The sequence below is a fragment of the Aphelocoma coerulescens genome, chromosome 20, assembly GCF_041296385.1.
Source record: "Aphelocoma coerulescens isolate FSJ_1873_10779 chromosome 20, UR_Acoe_1.0, whole genome shotgun sequence".
Taxonomy (NCBI): Eukaryota; Metazoa; Chordata; class Aves; order Passeriformes; family Corvidae; genus Aphelocoma; species Aphelocoma coerulescens.
The window spans coordinates 8796923-8819901 of NC_091033.1; the positions used below are offsets into that span (position 1 = coordinate 8796923).

Genomic DNA, 22979 nt, shown 5'->3' on the forward strand with positions numbered 1-22979 from the left:
CTTCCCCGGGGGCACCAGCGTGACGCAGCCGGGAGCTGCTGGGGCTGCATGATAGCAGCGGCACATGGCTCAGCAGTGAGTCAAGAAATCAGGGAATTTTGAGAGCTCCTCCGTGAACCGGCTCTGCAGGCGCTGTCTCTGACCGGGCGCAGTGTCCGCTGTCAACGGCACCGAACGGGGGGCAGGAAAACGGGGGAGAGGCGGCTGGAAAAGTACATTTTGCGGGGTTGGGTGGCAACTCCCTCCCCAAATCCACGGGGAGCGAGACGGCGACGTGCAAAGCCGCGAGCCCGGGGGGCTGTCAGCCACCAGCAGCGCCAGGAGCAGGGTGAGACCCCCGCGCAGCCCGGAGTGGACGGATACTCGTGAAGCCCCCGGCCAGGGAGGTGAAGAGCAATTTGCGGACACTGCGTGGGACAGGGATCACTGTGGTCCACCCCACCTGCTCGCAAGAAGTCCCACCAAACCAGCTCCACGGGGAACCAAAACCCAATCCCGCCGGGCCATCCCGGGGGGAAGCACTGCAGCCCCGCGTTCTTCCCCCGGCCCTCGCCGCCCCTCGGGGTCCCGGCGTAGGGCGGTCGCCGCCTCCCGCTCTTGGTGACCAATGCACGTCCCACCACACGGACACCCGGTGGGTGCCGCGCCGCTCCACACCAGCCTGGGGTGCCCCGAAAACTCTCGGTCCCTGCCCGCAGGGCAGTGGGGCGATGCCTCTCGGGATCGCGGCCAATTTCCCGGGGAACTTCCAGCTGCTGATCCCCGGGAGCGGGGTCGGACCGTCACTGTCGGGGTGAGCGCGGCGCCCGGGAGGGACCCCCGAACGCTGCCGAAGCTGTGAAACCGCCCCCGAACCGCGCGTCCGCCCTTTCCCGGTGCGGCTGCACAGCACCGGTGCGCCGAACATTCAGCACCGCGAGGCTACCGCTGGCGCACCGGGTCCCGGGGATCTACCGGGTCCCGAGGATTTATTGGGTCCCGGGGCACCACCCCCTCCCCGGGGAATCACGTCCCTTACGGCACAACCTCCCCGCCGGGTCATCACCTCTACCCTGTGCGCCGCCCCCCTCCCCGGGGCGCCGAGCTACTGCCGGCGCACCGTGTCCCGGGGCATCGCTCCCCCGGCGGCATCACACGCAGCCCTCCCCGGTGCACCGGATCCCTTGCACCGCACGGCTACCGCTGGTGCCCCGCTCCCCCGAGCCCCCCACCGGGGCATCCCGCCCTCCCGGTGCACCGCCCGTCCCGGGGCGGTGGGAGGGGGCGGGTGGGGGCGGGTCACCCCCCGCCGTTACATAAGGGGTTACGTCAGGGCGCGCGGCCACGCTCTTATCCCACCGCCGCTGCCACCGCCGCTCCCCCACCCCGCCCATTCACACGCCGCCACCGCCGCGCCCGGCCCGGAGCCCCCGCCGGCGCTCCCCAGGTGAGCCCCGCGGGCCAGGCCCGAGCCCGCACCACATCCCCCGGGCCGCAGCCGGGGGGAAAAGGAGGGAGGGACGCGGGGGGGACCCGCGGCGGACGCCGGGGCCCCCATGACCGGCCTGTTTACACCGGCGCGGCGCGTACCACCGTGGCGGGGGAGCGGGAGGGGCCTGCCGCCGCGCTGAGCCCTGGCCGCGGTGAGCCGCGCTGGCGGCGCCGCGACCCGGTTACCGCGCCCGGGGCGGGAAACCCGGACCTCCCTTTCCGAGTAGGGGGCCGGCACCGGGGAGAGGCCGAGCCCCTTTGCGGCGGCCGCCGCCCCCCCCCGGCGCCGCGGTGGTTCGCCCCGCGCGGCCGCGATTGGCCGAGCGCTTAAAGGGGCCGGCAGCGCGCGCTTTTCCGCCCCGCGGCGCGGCGGCGGCATCGGCGCGTGCCCCCTCGCCCGCGCGGCGCTGCCCGGCACGCGGGGCGGGGGGGGCCATGGACGGCGGCCGCCGCGGGACACAAAGAACGGCGCGGCGGCGGCGGGCGACGCGGCGCGGGGCCATGGCGGCGGCGGTGGCGGGGCCGGGCATCGGCGGCGGCGGTGGCCCGCGGTACAGCCTGCTGGCCGAGATCGGCCGCGGCGCCTACGGCGTGGTGTACGAGGCGGTTTCGGGCCGCAGCGGCGCCCGGCTGGCGGTGAAGCGGATCCGCTGCGACGCTCCCGAGAACGTGGAGCTGGCTCTGGCCGAGTTCTGGGCCCTGACGAGCCTCCGGCGGCAGCACCCCAACGTGGTGCGGTTCGAGGAGTGCGTCCTGCAGCGGCACGGCCTGGGGCAGCGCATGAGCCACGGCAACAAGCGCAGCCAGCTCTACCTGCGCCTCGTCGAGACCTCCCTCAAAGGTACCGGCACCCCTGGGGCATCCCCGGCACGGCCCCAGCGCCCTCTTGGGGCACCTCCCGGGCTGCCCTCCCACGCCCAGGGCCTCCAGGGTCTCTGTCCCTGACACCCGTGTCACCCATTCCTACCCCTGAGCACCTGGATTTGCCACCACCCCGCTGCCTCAATGCCGCCCACACCCACCCTCCTGCCCCGCTCCCAGGTTACACCCCTCTGACCAGGTGACCGCCGGGATGCCCCATGCAGGACGTCTTGGTGTTGTCTCTCTTCCCCATGGACACCCTTCCACAGTACCCGCACCTCAAGCACTGCTGCTGCCCTTGCTTGCTCCCCATCACCCTGTTGCTCAAATCCCTCGTGGGCGTTGTCTGTGCTCAAGAGCACCCAAAGCTCCCCCCAGCTCTCATAATGCCCTTCTCCCCACCTTGACTCACTGCTTTTCCAGAGTAACCGCCCCTGGGCTCTCCGCACTGTGCAGGCATCACCCCTGCAGTCTTAGGGTCCCCTCTGGGGTATCTGCTCTAGGCTTGCTCCCATCACCCACCTCTGTCCTATCCCTGCAAGGCTCCCCCCACAGGGTCCCTCTGCTGCCCCTCTTTGCTGCCACCCGCCCTGAACACACCTGGGGGACCCTTGTCCTGGACCCTGTGCCACCCCCTGTACTCTCCCTTTCCTGTATGCTGCTCCCAGGAAACCATTCCCTAAACCCCACCTATGTCTTGCAGCAATGCCAGTGGGCTCCCTCCATGTGCTCTGCAGTCCTGCCCCCTAGTCCTGATGGGCCCTGTTGTTATCTCCAGGCTCAGACCCAGCCCTTGGGGGACATCCCTGTGTGCTGGACCCCTAGCCAGCACTGACCTCCTCCTCCCTTACACCTCAAATACTGAGGCTCTGTCTGCTATCCTGACCTGTGCCACAGCCCACACACATCCCTTGGGAGCCTTCACAGCCTGTGCCCCAGTTACACCAAGGGGACATGTCCCCCTCTCTGCCCGATGCGCTGTCCCATCTCTGAGCACCCCAAGGCTGCCCCCTGTTATGGCTCAAGCTCTCACAGCTTTAGGACTGTCCCCATGTTCCCCCAATGCTGGCTCTATGGGAACAGCCCTGGAAGCACTAATGCCTGTAGCCTGGGCTGATACCCCGATTTTCCCCTGGGGTCCCTCAGCATCATGGGGCTGTCAGGGGTCACCTTCTCCTGTCACAGCCAATGACTGTGATGGTGACATCTCCAAAATGCTCCCTCCCTCCCTTTGCTCCCTTTGCTGCTTGTCAGATTGCAGCTTTGCCAATGTGCCGTGAAGATGTGGAAAAATACTGGAGCCCTGTGCCCCCCAGCCTGCTGTGAGCAGAGACAGCTCACCCCAATCCTTCCTTCCCCAAACTTGTGTGCTGGGATTCCTGTCAGCCCCTTGGGGAGCTCAGTCTCCCTGTGCCCCCTCTGCGTAGGCAGCCCCCAGGCCCCCTGCCAGGCACAGAGCTCGTGCAAAGTTCCTGAGATCCGTCCTCTGAGCAAACCTGTGGCTCTTGACTGTCCCTGCCTTGCCTGTCCCCTCTGTATCCCGGTGGGAGGACATGTCCAGACCTGCCTGGCTCTCCCCATGCATCCCAGCTTCTGCTCTTCCTTCACACAACCACCCAAGGGAGGCTCCCTGGGAAGGGCAGTGTCCAAATTCCTGTACAGCCAGGGCACACAGCTCCCTGGGAGGGGAGCCAACTCTTCCCTTTGGGTGTGTGTCCAGCTGTAGCAGGTACAGCGGGTCCTGCCCCCCTCTGTCATTTTGCACACCTCGAGGAGAGGTGGCTTGGCTTGGGGAAGCTCTTGGGTAGCTGGAGGTGCCCCATCTCCAGGTGGAGAAGGAGACCCATAGATGCCCCATCTCTAGGTGGGGGTTGAGCCTCCTGAATTCCCAGCAATGGGAAGGGCTTTGCCTGCCCTGGTCCTACTGCAGCCCCTTAGAGGGGAGCAGAGCTGGACTCTGCATCCCCAGCCTGGAGCAGTTTGACTCCCCAAACCAAGCTGGAGCACATTCTCCCTTCCATCTGCCTGGCTGCCCTCGGGGCTGTGTTGTGCCGGGCAGCCTGTGCTTGCTGCCTGCCCAAGCCTTGGGTCTGATAGACATAGATAAATATTTTCAAAGCAAAAGCTGGAGCTGGATGAGCCCTGCAGGTCTCCTGCTCTCCTTCCCTGGCGGCAGCAGCGCTGGAGCTGTGGCGGTGGCCGTGGAGCTGTGCTGCCGTGCCATTCTGCACGACCGCAGCTGGGCTATTTACAGGCCAGCACAGATGCTGTGCCAACGTGCTGGGGCTCAGGGCACAGTGAGGATTAATCCGAGACTTTCTGAATCAGGAACACAACTGTCGGGATACCAGGCGGGGTTTGGTCTCAGCTACGGCGCAGAGCCTGAACCTTTATCATTTTAACGAGGTGTGGAGTAATTAAATTTAAGGGCAGGATGTGTAAAGGAAGGTGAAAGCTCGGCACTGAGCTGGAGGAGAGGCACATACCCGTGCAATGTGCTCAGAGCCCTGACACAGGAGCACCTCCAAGGCTTGTGCATATCACGTGCCCCTCTTGCTCCTAACCCACAGCAGTGACAGCTGCCTTAAGTGAACAGGTATAAGGTGTGGCTTCCTGCTCCTCCCAGGCCATCTGTCGCCACCAATCTGCTACCAGCACTCAGCCTCACTCGTGGGCTGCCCTGGTGTCACTCGTATGTGTTGCCATCATTCAAACCACCCAGAATTCCATGCTGCCAGCTCCCATCTCTCTGCTGCTGCCTCCTTGCACAGAGGGAGTCAGAGGTTACATGTGGTAGTGGGCACTGGGATGCTGCTTCTGCTCTCACTAGATTTTTATTTTCCCTGTAAAGCTAAGCAAATTAGCATGCTGCTAATGAGCTCCCAGGATGGGGTGGGGGAGGTGTGTGTGTGCTGCTGGAAGGATGGAGTGTGAGTGTGTTCCATCCTGTGTTTGGGCAGGGAGCACATGGGGATGCTGGCTTGGTGATAGAGAACAGGTCCAGCCTGTCATTGGCATCTCCTCAGCTCTTGACTGCTTGTCTTCAGTTTGCTAACATCTCATCTTTAGGGAGCATATTGCCAGCTCTTTATGTTTAAAGCTGTTTGTTTTGAAGGCAGGAAGATGATTTAACAACTAAAACACTTTCAGATTATAGAAAGAAAATGAGGAAATATTACTTTTGGCTTAAGCCTCTACTTGCAGCACTCCACCCAAAGTGAAGTGCCTGGTGCTCACAGCTACTGCTGGATCCCCATCATCTTTCCTTGCTCTTGCTGAGGTTCAGGGGCTAGGTTTTAAATCAGAGCCTTCCTTATGCTGAAAACAAACCTTGACTTGTCGGAGCTAACAGTTCCTGGCTGCTGCTGAGCCAGTGTTTGATCCACTTCCTCTGGGAAGGGGCGGCCAGCAGTGCTGTGTGGATGCTCCCACCTGGCTATGTGTGAGGGATGTGGGGCTCTGCTGTGCTCCCTGTCATGGTTTGATTCCTGGCAGAGAAGAGCCAGACCCTTCAGCTCCCTGTTTTGGGGCTGTATGGCTGCAGAGGGGAGCAGGAAGGCTGAACCCTGTGTCCTGTGATGTCACTGGGGTTTAACAAATCAGAGTGGTGGCAGCTGTGTGAGCTGGGGCTGTCCTGGATGTGCCAAGGTCTCTGCTCCCAGAACAAGCATCGTCTCCTTAAGTTTCCATGCTGTCATGCCAAAGGTGGCTTGCACCACAGAAGCTGCTTTTCCTGGTCAGCATTTTGGTCTCCAGAGCCAAGCTGTCCTGTGCTGCTCCCAGTTGGCCCTTGGGCTTTCATGCTGAGCCCCCTTCCAGCCAGATGAGGCCCCCAAAGTGCACCCTGTACCCTGTGTATCTCCACCCTGTTCTTTCATCCCCCAGATCTAACCTTCAGACCTAATCTCAGCAAAAGATTGCCGAGGATAGGGAGGTGCGGCCAAATCCTTCTGTTGTGCAGATTTCCATTTCCATAGCAGTAGCCATGGATACAGACTGTTTGTGCAAATAACCAATATTCCCACCCACACCGATTGCTGACCAGTGCAGCCCAGGGCTGGGTGTCCCTGGTAGTCCTTGGCTTTACCTGCTGCTGGAAGTTTTTTGCTTTCCCAGATGCTCTCTAGGGCTTTGCTCGAACAAAACCCAACTTTGTCAAATGGGTGGAGTTATTTCACTGCTTTCAAAAACACTTGAGTTTGGCTGTGGGACTTTTTAACTATGGCAGAGGTGAGTGGTGTCCTCCAGCTTCTCTCTTATGGTGCTTGAGGATTAAAAAAATCAGTTGCTAGAGCAAAATGATGCTCTGGTGGTGTGTGCAGGCTCTGCCAATCACCTGGGTGCTCTCTGGAGGAGACTTGGGGTCTGACAGTGGGGTTTGCATTCCTGGCATCAGCTAATGGGATGGGTCTGTTGCCAATGCCCCCTGGGGCATCCTGGCAGCCTTGGGGAGCACCAGTGGCAGACCTGGCCCCATTAGCTGATATGATGCTGTTGTGTTCTTCACATGTTTAATTGATGTGCAAGAGAGTCCTTCCCTAGGCAGGAGTTTTATGGAGTAAAGCCTAGATTTAATGGACCAGCCCTGAGATGCTCTGAGTTTGAAGAGTTCCGTTTGATGTCTGGTGAAGGAAGAAGCTGTTTGGGGTGTAATACTGAGCAGTATGAGCAGTTATAGTCATAAGTGTGGCTGAGATTACACTCAGCAAACATTGTTTGCGGCTTGGACCTCCAGTTTCCTCTCATTAAAGACTTGTTGGCACTTAATGAAAGCTGGATGAAGTGGCAGAGTTTTCCCAGCACAAATGCAGTCCTTAAATGCACAAATTCCATCTGGGAAGACCCAGTGGGCCATAGGGCTTGGACACTGGTGTGACCACTCTTGGCAAGACTGTGCTGGCACAGTTTTAAGGGCTGTACTTTACTCCCTGTGTGCAGTTTCCAGTAAAGTGTATGGAATGAGCCAGCCTTTGCCTCTTGCAGCAGAGCTCAGGTGGGAGAGGAGGCATTCACAGAACTGATTTTTCTTCTGTAGACTCGCTGCTAATTGTGCTTTCAGCCTCTGCTGCTTTGGCTGTCAGAGCCTGGGGAGAATGGCCTGGTGGTAGGACTGAAGAAAATGTGTTCTCTGCACTTTGCTGGGAGGAGGTCCCCGAGCTGGTTCCCAGCAGTGATTTGGATAAACATGGTGCTGGTGTGTTGTGCTCAACAGGATCCCAAAGCACTTGAAGGCACAGCAGTGCCAGCATCACTGGTGCCTTGCAGTGCGATAGGTCCTGGTCATGTTCCCAAAGCCTTTGCTATCCACATAAACCAGACCTGTTGTTCCTCACCCACCCTGGGTTAGTATGGACTTTGTAATGTGTCTGAAAAACCCACTCTTTTATCCCTTTTGGTCAGGTGAGAGGATCCTGGGCTATGCAGAGGAGCCTTGCTACCTGTGGTTCGTCATGGAGTTCTGCGAAGGGGGAGACCTCAACCAGTACGTGCTGTCCCGAAGGCCCGACCCAGCCACCAACAAGAGCTTCATGCTGCAGCTGACCAGTGCCATTGCCTTCCTGCACAAGAACCACATTGTCCACCGGGACCTGAAGCCTGACAACATCCTGATAACTGAGAAATCTGGCACCCCTGTGCTCAAGGTGGCCGACTTTGGCCTGAGCAAGGTCTGCGCTGGCCTGACTGCTCGGGGCAAGGAGGGTGGGCACGAAAACAAAAACGTGAATGTGAACAAGTACTGGCTGTCCTCAGCCTGTGGCTCTGATTTCTACATGGCACCCGAGGTCTGGGAGGGACACTACACTGCCAAGGCTGACATCTTCGCCCTCGGCATCATCATCTGGGCCATGATTGAGAGGATCACTTTCATTGATGCCGAGACCAAGAAGGAGCTGCTGGGGACTTACATCAAGCAGGGGACCGAGATTGTGCCCGTTGGGGAAGCGCTGCTAGAAAACCCAAAGATGGAGCTGCACATCCCTCAGAAACGCAGGACTTCCATGTCTGAGGGGATCAAGCAGCTCTTGAAAGACATGTTGGCTGCTAACCCGCAGGATCGACCTGATGCCTTTGAGCTTGAAACCAGAATGGACCAGGTTACATGTGCTGCTTAAATTCAGGGCAGGGCACTGCTGTGCTTTGCAGCTGGGTAAGTGATTCGCACTTTTTGTCTTATTTCTGTTGGCTGTACTGGCCCAATAGTGCACTTTGTAGTGACACAAAGGAGTCTTTTATGTTTCTGGAGCTATTTCTATAGTGACTCATCAGAGCACTGCTTCTGAGGTTGTTTTCACCTATTCTACTGCAAAAATAAAGCAGAGGTGAGAAATAGAATTAGCAGCTGCACATCCTGTCACCGCCCGAAGGCCCAGTGGAGCTGGAAGGGCTGGGCAGGAGCCTTGCTCCTCAGAGGTCCTGGCTAGTGGCTGAGACAGGCTGGGGCACAGCAGAGAGAGACCTGCAAGCACTTGCTATAAGCTTTAGGGACATCTGTCTCTCTCAGGGGCAGGGAGGGATCTGCCAGTTCTGCCTCTCCTGCTGTGTGATATAATTTCCATGGTCTGTGCTGGGAGCAGCTCCCTGTCTAGCACCATCCCCCTCCCCTGTGACACTTGGAAAGGGCACCTCGGGGCTCAGCTGGCTCAGTGAGTAGGCACCAAGTGGCACATCTGTCTTGGCACAAAACTCTTTGCTTTCACCTACAAGGCACGTGGGTCCATCTTGCGGCTCTGTTTCATTTCCCTATTAAAGGCAGGACTTCCCTTTGGTGTGAATGTCAGTGGCCCAAACCCAGGAGATGCTTTGGTCTCCAGCATCTGTGTTTGTAGACCTGTGTCTACTCAGGAAGGAAGCTTAAAAACAGCTCTGCTCAGACTGAGCTCAGCTCTGTCCAAGCAGAGTCCCCTCTCTTCTCCCCCCCTGCTAAACAGTCTCAAGCTCCGAGATCCTGATCCTGAGGCCTGGGTGGTCACACATGGTCTGGAAGGACCCCCAGGGTGTGGGGTAGCTGGTGGTGTCACTAACCAGTGACACAGAAGGACTGGGAGGTGTTGCCTACATGGCAAAGCTGTCTGTAAACAGGAGCTGTTACTAGGGATTCTCCCAGCCAAGCATTTCAATGAAACTGAAGATTACCAGGGGTGAGGCTGACGTCTTTCCAGCCCACATCCTTTCTCAGCCTCCTGCAGAGCTGCTTGCCCGTCACTGGTCCCAGGAGATCTTTGACAGCCTGCCTGTGTCAGGTGGTGGCATCACAGCTTGGGCCCCAGCCCTCACCTCGCCCTGAAACCACACAGAGCCAGCTGGACTGGAGCTGACCATGGATGTAAGAGGGCAGAGAGGGAGGAAACCATTTCCCTGGCCAGCTGATGGCTGTGTGCCTGGCCAGCTCTGAGAGCAAGCCCCCAGCAGCAGGTGGTGGGGAAGGTGGTGGCATTTCGGCTGGTTTTGCTAAAACCCCTCATTGCTGCCACCTGAGGGGTCCTGAGCTTATGGAAAAGGATGTGGTGCCTGACTCCCCCTCTCTCTGTGTGCCCAGGTACACTCTGTGCTGTATGTAGAAAAATAGGGATATGGAAATGAAAAGAGCCATTGGGTTGGTCTTGTTCTTCTCTGTTGGTTTGTCCAAACTGGTTCACAGACCATCTTCTCTGCACTCTTCCAGGCACAAAATATTTAACACCGATCTCAAGTGTGAATAGCTGATTCGAGCACTGCTGCCTGGGGCTGGATACTGGTCCCAGTGCAAGTGCGGGCTGGGATTAGGGTGGGGGTGTGAATCTGCGGAAATATTGAGCCCTTAAGATGGGTGTGCTCCAGCCCCGGGGAAGAGCAGGCACCCCGCCTTGTTCCCCGGGGCGAGGTGCAGGGCTGGTGGGGATGTGGGAGCAGCTCTGCCGCACGTGGAGGGTCAGGCCGGGCTCTGCCATCTGCGCTGGCTCTGTGCTGACACGATGCTGCTGCGTTATGCAACCAGCCCCAGCCCTCGGGGGAAAATTCATCCTGCGCAGATCTGCGGAATAGTACATGAAGGGATAACAAACACCGAGGGGACAGTCCTACCCCACGGCTGTTTGCTCAAACCCAGCTGCCTCCTGCAGTCCCCCCACCCCACTCCATCCATGAGTCTGCACCGATCGCTCCATCGTGACACAGCTGCAGTAGCCAGGGATGCTCTTACATAACCCAACCTGCCACATGGAGCGTGATCACTTGGCCCAGATAGAGCCCAGCACCAGCCATATGTTCCCTGCAAACCCAGAGTATTCCTCTGCCTCACTCGTGGGGCAGCCAGAATCTTTGGTGGGTTTTGCTCTGTGGTTTTTCTGGTGTAGTTGTGCATTCACATCAGCCTTCTTCTGGATGCTGTTAAATGCAAATCTTAAATTGGAAACCTGCTTGAGAAGCTTAAAATGGGATTTAGAGCAAGGCCTGAATTCTGCTCTCAGGTAATTTTAGTTGACCGAGAAACTCATGTAACCTCTTCCAACTTATTTGTGGCACTGGTGTATAGCTTTGCTATGCTGGGTCATGCAGCGGGTTCTTCCCCAGGACAGTTCAGACCTGCTCAGCCTTGGGTTCATGTCATAACCTGGAAAACTGTAACCCTCCCTGACCCAGGGAATCGGATTTTTGCTTATTCTTTGCTATGCCACTGACCTCTTCAGATTTCGCTTCATGTCTCAGCAGCTTCGCCTTTAGTTCTGCCACGGATGCTGCACGCACCTGACAGCTTCATGCTCTGTTACCCTCCCAAAACGCAGATAGGAAATGTCAGTTCTCAGACAGTTTTTTGGCTTGGTTTATGCTGGACACTGGGCTGCCTGAGGTGGAGATGACTCATTATCTCCTTGTGCTTCCCACTGTTGGTGGCCCTGGGGCAATAGTTCCAGCAGAGGTAGGCAGCATTTCCCTGGGAAAAACAAAGGTGTTCTCTTTTTAATTTGAACGCTGCTTCCCTACCTTCTCCAAATGTTTACATAAAGCCAAGTTTATCTACAACTCCCTAGAGTTGTTGGCAAAAACTGCCTTTTGGGCAAAGAGGACAAAAGCCTTTCTAGTACAATTAGGGAGTGGCTGGGTTGTGCTGGGTATTTGCTGATGGGTCTCTTTGACTGTGTGATAGCCCAGCACTAACTGCACAGCACACTGGGGAGTATTTCACCCCTCCTTCCCAGTACTGGAAAGCTAGGACAACTCTCCTGCAGCGTGAACATCTTTCTTTCTATGTCACCTTTGTAGTTGCCCTCCAGATTCCCTGGGGTTTGTGAGGGGCCTCCCTGAGATGCTGCTCCAGTGGAATCCTCTGATGGGGTGGGTTTGTGCAGTCCCTTAGACAAGTTGCAGAGGCACAAGGTACAGTGGCAGTTTGACCTTTTGCTGCTTACTGCAGTGACACAGGGGCCTTGGCCACAGAAACACAAGGGGTGAGTACAGAATCACCCACCACTGACAATTATGTGTTTAAGAAACTTTGTAGTTTTGATTCACACAGGACATCAAACTACAATGGTTTGTGACCAGTGTAGAAGGCAGCTTGTTCTAGTAGATTGTATTCAGTGATATTTTCACTGTGCATAAAACAGTTGGTCTGATTTTGGGTGGATGCTCAAGATGAATGGCAAGAATCTGTGCAGGCTGCAGCATCTCAGGGGCTGTCATGAGCAGGGAGGTGTTCAATAGCTGTGGCCAGCCTGGTTCTCTCCAGCACTCCTCTGTCACTGGGTTTGATTATTCCAGTTTCAGCTGAAAGTGGCTGTTTGCATTTGCATTGTTCTGCTCTTTGCATTTCCAAACCGTGCACCAGGAGCTGATGCTGAACAAGCTCATCTGCTCACCCTGCATGATGGTGTCTGTCCTGGCCAGAGCTCTCTGGTGCTGTGCCCAGCCACTCCCAGCACTGCTGATAAACTGCTGCCCTGTGGAATTTCAGAGCTGGAGGACAGACAGGGATCAGGGACACAGCAGCAGCTCTGAGAGCTGTCAGTGAACATGGGCTGCTGCATCATGTTAGATCTTGTCTGTTAGTATCACTCAGCTCAAGTTTTACTCACTGGCCAGTTAAAGGACAGCATTTTCATTCCTAAAACAATGTTGGTTTTGACTTTGGACTGTTTTTTGTGTGGTTTGTGGATCTTGGCGTGGACAAAAGCCACAGGACAGTAAAAGCAGTCAGTTCCTCTTCTCAGCCATAACAGGGAACGTAGCACCACAGGGGCCACCCCAAAGAGTGGTGATACCCTTCTGGGCAGTGTTGATTCTACCCAGGGTGAAATGAGGCCCTGAGGGTGACCTGGACCATGTCACCTCTTGCCAACTGTATTAGTGTTAGTGTTTGCTCACTGTCACCCCTGCTTTGCCTTCTGGGGGAGATCACTGCAGTTGGATTTAAGGATTCACCCAAGGAATGCATCACAAGTATAGGTACAGAGCACGAGGAAAGGCTCAGGAGATAAATCAGGCACTCAGCCCCCTTCCCTCGCACTCTGTGTTCCCACACGGGGGCAGATGACATGGTTAACACGAGGAGGTGATGGGTTATCTCTCCCTCCTCTGCACTGAGTCCTCTCTGCCCTGCAGACCCCTCTGTGTGACCCCCACATTGGTGTCATCTTGTGTGCTGGGTGAGGGCTCCACGGGCTGCTGGTTCACATCCTGCTGATGCCGAATGAACATTCGAGCTGATTAAAACTATAAGTGGCATCAGTGGAGGGATTAAAAGCTCCTGAACAAGCCCCTGCAACAATGTGCGTCAGTGGGGTGAGCTCTCCTGTCTCAGAGCAGTGAGCTCAGGGCTGCTCAAGCAAGCGCCTTCCCTGAAAATGCTCCTACTCCAGGGAAGCACAAACAGAAACACTGCCCTACTTGCTAATGAAGTTGCACAATAGGAGAAATCTTCCAGGAGAATCCTTGTGTGTTTGCCCTGACCCAATGCCTGTGTGCCTCTTGCCTCCTCAAACAGAAAGGCTTTATTCCAATGGCAGCCTGCAAAGTGGCATCCCTTGGTTAACTACTCCTGAAAAGGAGTGTGCCCACGACCCTGCCTTCTGCTCTGAGCAGCCTCGTCCTTTGGAAATGTGTTCCTCAGGCAGGGATTTCTTTAATGAGATTTCCTAGGACTAAGGGATTGGAGTAATTTGCTGGGCAGTGGCATTTTTTCTGCAGCAGGTCTTTCCCACTGCTCCCTTGGTGTCTCTACAGAGCCCCTTGCCCATCCCTGGTGGGGTGGGACCTGCCCCTGCTGAATGGGGAAACTAAATCCACCCCCCACATTTTTTTTTCCATGTAACTGTCTGAGTTTAGAGCTCATAGGCCACCCCTTCTGCTTCCCACCACAGCTGCTGCCCTTGGCTCTGCTGGTGCCTCCTTGAGTTTGGGACATCCTGAAGGATGTATTTTCAGTACAGAAGTGACATCACATGTACATGTGTTGTTCTTCTGCTGTCCACAGGGAATTTTCTGGGTTGCACACAAATTGTGTGGAAAACACTGGTAGCTTATGTGCAGAGTTGATCATTCCCATGTCCCTGGGCTCAGAGGATGGGAGGGTGTCAGGGCTCTGGATGAATGGGTGCAGCACCCTTCCTGCTACAGGGACCATGGAGGTTGTTGTGTGTTGAGACTTTGGCCAAAGCAGGGATTGATGCAGCAAACACCTGCCTGTTCTAAAATCCCTGGCACTGAGCATCCTTGTGGGCTGAGCTGTGAACCTATCCTGCTCTGCTTCCAGTTGCACCAGCCTGGATTTTACCCACCTTTTGCAGAGGCGCTCGTGGTGTCTGAGCTGCTGCTGATGCAGGGGGTGAGCAGTGCAGGGCAGCTCTGGGGTTGCAGCTTGTTCCACCTTTCCTGATAGAGAACAGGGAGCCGTCACTCACAGACACATCACATGGACTCACAAGGCCAGGCTCTGCCGTGGGAACACTTGTCCTTGTTCCAGCAGGACTGTCACTGCAGGGAGCTGTGTGGGATGGGGCTGTGTTGTGGGGAGATGCTCAGCCCCAGCCAGCCCGTCCCAGCTCAGCTCCCGCCCTGGGGCAGCTGCATACATGCTGTCCTTGGCAATGTGCTCTATGCACTGCTGTCTGAGTCCCTCTGGGAAAAAACTGACTCTAAACTGAGCCCAGTTCCTATCTGGATCAATAGCAAAAGCACTGGGCAGTAGAGAGATGTGGCAGCACTCGTTTTGGACTAACTGGGATCCGTGGGCAGGTGGCAGGAGTGGTGTCCTACACCCCTTCCATCCAGCAGCCAATGCCTGGAGTCACAATGTAGTAACTGGGGCAAACTGCTGACAAACCTGACCTCTTTCTCCTCTCTTGTTTTCTCTTGCAGGTTTATTTACCAGGGACCCATAATCTCCATTATTTACGTGCAACAAGGAAGTCAAAGATAAGGGAAGATGATGATACAGAAGATCCCTGGTCTGCAGGATCTCTGGCAATGTGAAATCTTTGGGTGTTACTTTTTTGTGTTGGGAAGGGGTGTTGTGGGGGTGTGGGAGGGGGCTGGAGGGGCCTGTGGAAGAACACAAGCTGGCAGCTGTCACACTCATGAGACTTTGAAACAAGATCCAGAGAGCAGAGCTGCCCTTGCCCGGCCCTCCCCATGTCTCCTGTGCTGCCATTTGATTTATTAGATGTTTCTAGGGATGTGGTTCCATAAGGAAGTGGGAATCAGCAGCCTGATGGTGAGGTGTGCTACCAGGCACCAGCTCCGAGTCCAGCTGGGCACAGTTTTGGGTTCAAAGCTTTTGATTTTGCCTAGGGAAAATGGGAGCTAAGTGGTGGCTAGGTTTGCATCGGGAGTGCAGTGCTTTAGGAAAAACGAGTCTCTTGGACCACATGTTGCAAGCAGCTAAATAACCTCATAGCCAGGCAGCCCCTGAATAGGTGGTGCTGCCCAGGCTATGAGCAGCTGACATTAGGATAGAGTAGGATAAACAAGCTGGAAAGCCATTTGGCAAAGCAGGTCTTCCCAAGCTGGATTTCACTATCATCTTTGCTACTGTCTTTCTATACAGAGGGAACTGGGGAGCTGCTGAGTACATTTTCAGGTTGACATCATCTGAGTACAAGAGAAACAGAAAGCAGTCCACTTCTCTGATCCATTTAATGCCAAACTTCAGTCAATAGGAACAATGCTGGGGAGAGAAGGAGGTTTGGCCTTAATGGCTCATGGGCTGGATTCTATCCTCCCACAGGACACTTTTCCCTGCTAGCTAATGATCTCCAGGAAGCAAAAGGCAATGCTGCTGTTCAGGGTGGGTTACAGTACAGCACAGCTCAGGTCAGGAGATTGGAACCTCAGGCTGAGCAGTTTATACTCTATTTCCTTGCCTGTATTTGAAGCAAAACTCATATTCTGGGGCTGCCCTGTGTTGATGATCTTTAGACTTTGCTCACTGTAAATGCAATGTAAAGCACCACCTTTTCTCCACCCTGCAGCTTCTGAACCACCTAAGATGTTATTCTTAGCAGGTGAAATCACCCAGCAGTGGTTTGGGAAGTGGGCTGGTCTGACCCAGCATCACTCCTGAGCTGCTGGGGTGCTCAGTCTGGAGCTGGCCATGGCCATGGGCAGGAGAGGGTCCCCCTGGCCCCCCCTCATCCCTGGCTGTGGGAACTGTTCCTTGCCTGCACTTTCCTCTGCCATCACTGGAAGGTTCCTAACTGGCAGCACCTCCATGTATCTCCTCAGTGTACTTTGCTGACCTCAAAGGAAGGAACGGAAATCGAGGAAATTCAGGTGGGCTAAGGCAGAGCAGAGAAAGGATGGAGGGGCTTCTTTCTTCTCTTCCATCTTTTCCAGGACACAGAGCTAAAGCTGTGGCTGCAGGGAAGGCCTGGTCCCTCTTAGGAGGACCAAGTCTCCAGACTGGCTGTCTGTGACTTGTGAAGGTTTGGATGGCACAAATGCAGCACCAAGCCCTTGTTCTCACATTGCTCTTGTGTTTGTCCCTAGGGATGCTTCTGTGTACTGCAGCTGGGTGGGATTCCTGCAGCTTCCTGTGCTGCATCCCACAGGAAGGGGAGAGTGAACCTTTTATCTCACAAGTGCAGTGTTAGTGCCCTGATCACTGGACCATCCTTCCCCCACCTGGCAGAGCCTTTGCTCCTGACTGTTACAGCTGTTCTAACTGAACCCTGGCCTGAACAGGTGCAGTAAGAGGGCTTTGTCCTCCGAGCCTTGGCTTTCCCTGCTGGAATGGCATCTCAGCAGGCATAACTTTGCAGCTGAAGGGAGCTTCCTAGCAGGAGAAATACCAAGTGTTAAAGGGAGGAGGTGAAGCTGGAAGGCAGTGAGTGGGTTACCTTGTTCCTCTCAGGACAGGAGTGAGTCCAGCAGGCCCTGGGAGGGTCAGCCCTCTTGGTCCACTGCTGTTTCAGGCCATCTTCAAACCACACGTCTCCACCTCAGCTTTTGCATTGCAGATGTGTTTTTCAACAGCTTGATGTTAGTGAGCTAGACCGTAGTGCCTTACTTAGGATTTAGCAAACACTTCCAAGGAGGAGTCCTAGGGCTGCTAGCCTTTGGCCAATGTGGATGTTTCCCTGATTAGTTTGTCCTTTTAAGAGCATTTCTCTCTGATATTGCTGCTGTGTTCAACTCCCCAGACTATACAGGAACCTGCTTTGTGTTTACAGCTCCCCACATCTCTCTTCCAGTTACTTTGGCCCAGACCAGCACTCCCTCTAGAAAAATGTGGGAACGGGGAACAGCTCAAACCTGCATATGCTGTGGGATGGAGAATGTTCAGGCTTCTCTTCCCAGGTGGGTCTATCCAGCCTCACCTGCCCAGCTCCTGCAGGCCAAACTTCTTCCTCTGCTGTGGATGTTTGGCACTAGGATGTGCCACTGGGAAAATCCAAACTTAAGAAAGCAACACCGAGTCTGTGGCCCATTTCCCAGCCCAGGGCCAGGCTGTCTCTGTCTCTTCCTGGCTGCAGTGAAGCTGAGCATGCAGGTGCTGGGGGTAGCTGGTTGGTGTGGGGGGAGCCAAGCCCCCCTTGCAGAACTCTCCAGGCTCATGTGGCCCCAGACGGTGCCCACGCCAGGGGAGTGATTGTATGAAACTGTTTACTTCTGATTTTGCTGTTTACAAAAGGGATGTGGGGTGGGTGGGGGGAACAAGCCAAGCCTCAGGAGGATTGAGAAACGTGTTATCTGCACCAGCCTGCAGCAAGGCTGACACCACTGGCATCATGCAGGTGTCATGGGGATCTCCCAGCCAGCTTTTGGTCCATGGGGAGGAAAGCAGAGGTGGCTCTAGTCTAGAGGGATTAGATTAGCTCCCCTATATCCCCTTACTGCTGTGTTTGAGGTTCAGCAGTGCTAGTGACAGATAAGAGTTACCCCTGTGGTCTTCCTTTACTCCTCAGGACCCAGCTCCTTCACATATCACGGGCTCCCAGAGCCTTTCTGGAGCAATAAGATGTAAAACAAGCATTACCATCGTTGTGGAAATCCTCCGTTGTGTGCGGTGTCTGTCTCCTCCGTATGCAGTACGAGTCTGGGTTTAAGCCTGCCAAGTGTCACAGGGCAGCTGCTTCAGGGCACAAGCTGGGATTCGTTTCCCTGGGCTTTCTGCAGGTCAGGAGAACAGGGAAACACGCTGCTGCTTTCCTTCCTTACCCAGGCCTGTGCTTCCCAAGCCTCACACTACAGCTGCCCAGGGCAAGGGTGCTCCTGGTTCCTTTTTCGGCAGTGCTGGCATGGGATGGGTGTGCGGAGCTCAGCGCTGTGCTCTGCTCCTCACAGCCCCCAGCCCATCAGCCAGGGCAGCACTGGGAAAGCAGAGTCCCCATTTCCTTGGCACCAGGATGCAGCCAATGCTTGTGCCACTGGTGTGGGAAGAGTTGTGCCAGTGGCTCCTGTGCTCCTCAGCTGGTTACAGGCACATCCCAGCGTGTGGGCCCTTCATGTCCAGAAGCATTTCACACTTCAGGGCAGGGTGTCTGGGGTGGTGGGTGTAGCTGGAAGGGAAGCGCAGGGAGCTGCTCTCTTCCAGCTGTGATCTGCCAGATCGTTTCTCTGCAGCCTGCCCAAATGCTTTTAGTCCTGAGGGTGTGTCTAGGCTGCTGGAAGAGCTCACGGGGGCCACACAGGAGTGCCTGGTGTCCCCATCCTGGTGCCTGCTCCCTTCACAGCAGCTGCCCAACCCAGCATGGGCCTTCAGCTCACTCACCCAGAAGGAAACAGCAGCTTTGCAGGGTGAGCTGCTTCACTACCACACCACCGGGGGTGCTGGGTGAGCCCCAGGACAGGGGCACTCTGCCCCAGCCCTGCTGAGGGCTCCCCCCACTCCCCACAGCTCCTGTGCTGAGCTAGCAAGAGCAGAAGGCTTAAACCCAGACTCTTAACTAAAGATAATATTAGTAAATTAATCTGTATTTTTCTTTTTTTTTCTTTTTTGCACAGAAGCTGGTAATCTAGGACCTATGTGTGAACAACTTTATATAAATATTTTTTGTACTTGATTTACTCGGGTTGGTATGAAACATTCTATTTAAGTTCTTTGAACACTGTGGATCCCCTGATGTGTATGAATGGCAGAGGCTTTGTAAATTAAGGGACGTTTGTGTGAATAAAGCTATTTGATGGGGTTGAAAAGCCACACACAACTTGAAACGTGAGCTCTGTGTGTTTTTCCTTGGCTATGCTGGCAGCAGTGGGCAGACCACGGCCCTAAAGCAGCTCTGTCTCCATCCTGGAGGGCAGGTCCAGCTAAGCCTGAGCTAGAACTGAGCTAGCTGGACTGACCCCGGGGCTTAGGGCACTAAACAAAGGCACCGTGGCCAGTGCCAACCAGAACGTGGCTCCCTGGCATGTGGCACTTGCGGCCTTTTATCCTTGCCCTGGATTAGGATTAGCCCCATTCTTGATGCAGACACCAAGTAGGACACTGTGATTAGCAGGACAGACAAGCTCGGCCTCTGCCTGCACAGAAGCACCTCCCCATCCTGCCTCTTCCCCTGGTCCTGCCCCTTCCTCCCCATCTGGCCACATCCCTGGCAAGCCCACGGTTTGGGAGAAAGGCCTAAAGCCCCACACCCAGCCGGCTGCGCACTCGAGGTGGCTGCAAACCCCACAAGGAAAAGCCCAGCAGAACGGCTACTTTAGTAGCCACACTTTCTCCCTTTGCACACATCCTCTGCCCCAAATCCCAGATGCCCAAGCCGGTTACAGCAGCTGGGACTCTCCAGTGCCACAACTGCCATCCACGATGGGAAAAGCACTACGAGGCTGAGCCGCATCCTGCAGCCACGACTCGTTTTCCTGTGGGTGATGTCCACAGGTGTCCAGCAGCCTGGGGCCAGCTCGAGCCGCTCGCCAGCCCTTGCGTAACGGCCCCGCAGCCTCGCACGACCCGCGGCAGCCGCAGCCGCAGCGCCGGGACGTGCTGGGCAGCCGGCCCTCCCCTCCCGCTCCCCCTGCGGCAGCCCCAGCGCCGCCGGCCCCGCGGCCCTGGGCTCCCCCCGCACGGCCGTCAGCATTGTGCTCCGTAATCGCTGCCGACAGGCACCTAAAATGGATGTTTTCGGCCCAGTGGGGCCGCAGGGAGGCTGGTCGACCACAGCCAGAGCGATGCCGAGGGGCCAGAGCAGCCCCGCTCACCGGCTGGCAAGGGGGGACCCGAGCTGTGTTTCCTCCCCCTTCCTGATGGGTTATCTCGGCATTGACTGCACAGCACCCACTGTGAGGGGCAGTCCGGGGTGCTCAAACATCCCCCCCCCCCCAGTCCTGCCCGGAGCATCCTGCCTGCAGGCAGGGAAGGGGCTGCACTGGCTCCAGTCACACTGGCCCCCCGTGCAGGACAAGCCCCGAGGCTGTCCCTGTCCTGGTGACAAGTGCAGCTGCAGAGACCTGCTGTGCTACACTGCTGTCCCCCACCAAATGCAGTCACACCAACATCTCTGTCACAAATGCTGTGGCACCTCCAAGAACGCTTCTGCTCTTGTGACTTGCCCCTGGTTTAAGCTACACCAGTGACAAGGATCATGTGGCCTCCAGGCTCATGGCATCTCGCTCTTCTCTGTGAGCTGGCCCCCAACTCAGCCCTTGCAAATGGGGTGAAATAGAACCCCAGCAAAAGCTTGGGTTTGGAGCCCAGCTCGCCTCTCACAAGCCCGGCTCACCTCTCACGTGTGCTGCAGGTGAGGAGCCGGTAAGGGCAGGTGACCGTACAGCACAGCAGAAAAGCACCATTAATGAGAGACGTTGATGTCAATCACCAGGAGAGATGTTTCACTCTGGATTTGCTCTCTGGAGACCTGCTATTTCGCATGCAAAGAGGTTTGCTGAACTCCACAAAGGCGCTTCAAGCACTTGACAGCTGACAGAATACCCTAGCAGCCACCGCCTGCCCTGAGCTCCTTGGGGACCAGGAGTGGGGCACGTGCTGGGGCAGAACTGCACGTGGTGAAGGCCATGGCCTCGCAGCAGGGCCAGGGTGGGAAAGGCAAGGACAGCCCTCGCAGCCACCATGGCCATGAGGCCAGTCACAGTCCTGAGTGCTGGCACCAACCTCGCCTGGAGGGATTAAACCTCAGAGCAGGGGTGAGGTGCTGCAGCCATGGCTTTGCTCTCCCTCTCTCTGCTTGCAAACAGAAACATTTTCAAGACCCTCCTCTCCACAGAGGCTGCATTTTACAGCTAAAGCACTAAGTCATTCATCACAAAACCTAAGTCCGTATTTCTTTTAAGATCTCTTGAGCTCCTCAAGCAGCAACCACTTCAGCAGCCCTCACTAGGCCAGAGAGACACCAGCTGCTGCTTGAGCTGGTGGGAGGAGGGCAAGGTCCATTTTATCGGCACAGGACATTCATTTGCCTCATCCCCACATTGATGAATTGCTCCACTTGCCTGTGTCAGGCTCCAGCACAGCAGAGGATGAACAGCTAAAGCTGCACTAAGCCCACACACTCCATTGAGCAGGGAGATGACTCAGACAAGGCTCTCAGTGCGGGTGGAGGTGACAATGAACACAAGGGACAAAAGCCAAGCGAGCGGGGACTCTGCTCTCCCCACTGACCCACTGTGAAGTAGAAGCCTGGACACTCCTCACCTTCTGTTCCCCTGTTCAATGGCAGGACAGTCATGGGGGTCCTCAGATAGCCCAGCCTCAGTGCTCTACCATGCGGCACACAAGGCCCTGGATGGCACCAAGCTTAAATACCTTTCATCCCATTGCACACAGTTATCCCAGCAGCTCACACAGGAGCAGTGCAGCCCCCAGTGTGTGTGGAATGGCCATGGCCCCCCACTCCTCCTTCTGCAGAACCCAGGCAGCCCTGCCCAGGGGACCCAGCGGATGAAGCAGGAGGATCAGCATCGCCTAAACCACCTCCTGATTCCACACAAGGCTTCAGAAAATGTAATTTTTGCCTGCAATCTGTCTCAAATGCATTGTGCAGTCTGCTCGCCCCACGCACACCCCACCTGCCTCTCCCTGTAAGTAGGGACTGCACGTGGCAGCAGCAGCAGCTTCACCCAGAGCCACTTCGGGTCAGTCTCAGTTCCGTGAACAAAAGCTGCTTCCCCAGCTCGTTTCCTGACAGAGCTGATGGCCTGTGCCCCTCTGGGGACCCAGCACTTGCTGGGAGGCAGCAAGGGAGGGAATTAAGAACTATTTCCTCTGCCAGAGATAAGATCTCTAAACAAGCTTCTCAGCCAAGAACTTTAATTTTTTTATTTTATTTTACAGGTTTTGCAAGGGAATCTTCTCCAGAATTGCATCCGCCTCCAACCCCACTTAGAGCTGCCAAAGCCTGCACTTCCCCCAGGACCAGCCTGCAAGCGGCAGAGATGGATGGGATGACACTGACATGACTTCACTCTTCTGTCCTGCTACCGGAGCCAGGGGCTGTCAGGACCCCCCGAGGACCCCCCTGCTCTGGCCCTGTGCTGCAGCCCCACCAGCCCCCCTGGATCAACCCCCTAGACCACAGCCATGGGGTGCCACAGCCCCTGCCCCAGCATCAGGGCTGGATGAAGCCGTGGGGAGAGCACCCTGTGAGCAGCAGCAAAGCCCAGCATGACTCCAAGCACTGAGTCCACTGCCTCCACACAGATCCAGCCTCACAGTCATTCCTGTGTCTGTGGTAGTGTCAAAGATGCTCGTGTCCCTCCGAAAAGCTTTCTAGGAATCAGTGAGGACACTAAACTGGCTGTGCAGAGTTCACCTCCCCTTCTCCACAAACCCAAGCAGGTCATTATCTCTCTGTGAGCCTCAATCCCTCCTTGTGGCACAGACACAGTCCTGGCCCTGTGTCTGGGAAACACAGACAAATGTTCCCCAAACCACTGTAGCCTGCAAGAAATAAAAGCCCCTGCCTTGCTCCTGCCCTGGAGGTTTGCAGCCCCCCTTGCTTGTAGGCTGTTGTGGGATCAAAAGCTTCGGGCTGATTTATCCATGGGAGATGGAAGCCCAGACAGATGGGAGGGAGTGCAAGCCCAGCCAGGCGATAAATCACAGCAGGGCAGCTCTGCTCTGTGGCTGTGCTGGTCAACACATTCCCAGGGGGATCGATGCTCGAGCCTTGAGCTGTGTCCATGTCCCATTCCCTGGAGAGGGCAGACATCCCGCTCCCCAGGCATGCTGCACCCCGGCACTATCCCGGCTGTGCTCCCCCCCAGGCACAGCCCCG

At 56.2% G+C, this 22979-nt stretch overlaps 1 protein-coding gene across 1 annotated transcript; it reads left to right on the forward strand.

The window, feature by feature from the left end:
* The first annotated feature begins 1647 nt into the window (after nt 1–1647).
* STK35 (serine/threonine kinase 35) lies at nt 1648–18960 on the forward strand. Its single transcript, XM_069034119.1, has 3 exons — nt 1648–2311; nt 7732–8479; nt 14665–18960. The coding sequence occupies exons 1-2, from the start codon at nt 1906–1908 to the stop codon at nt 8442–8444; spliced, it is 1119 nt and encodes a 372-aa protein (XP_068890220.1). The 5' UTR covers nt 1648–1905; the 3' UTR covers nt 8445–8479; nt 14665–18960.
* The last annotated feature ends 4019 nt before the right edge of the window (nt 18961–22979 follow it).

Excerpts from the sequence above, each read along its gene's own strand:
- STK35 (XM_069034119.1), top strand. The coding sequence starts at position 1,906 with ATGGACGGCGGCCGCCGCGGGACACAAAGAACGGCGCGGCGGCGGCGG. Across the intron at positions 2,312-7,731 it reads CGTCGAGACCTCCCTCAAAG|GTGAGAGGATCCTGGGCTAT; the intron begins GTACCGGCACCC and ends CCTTTTGGTCAG.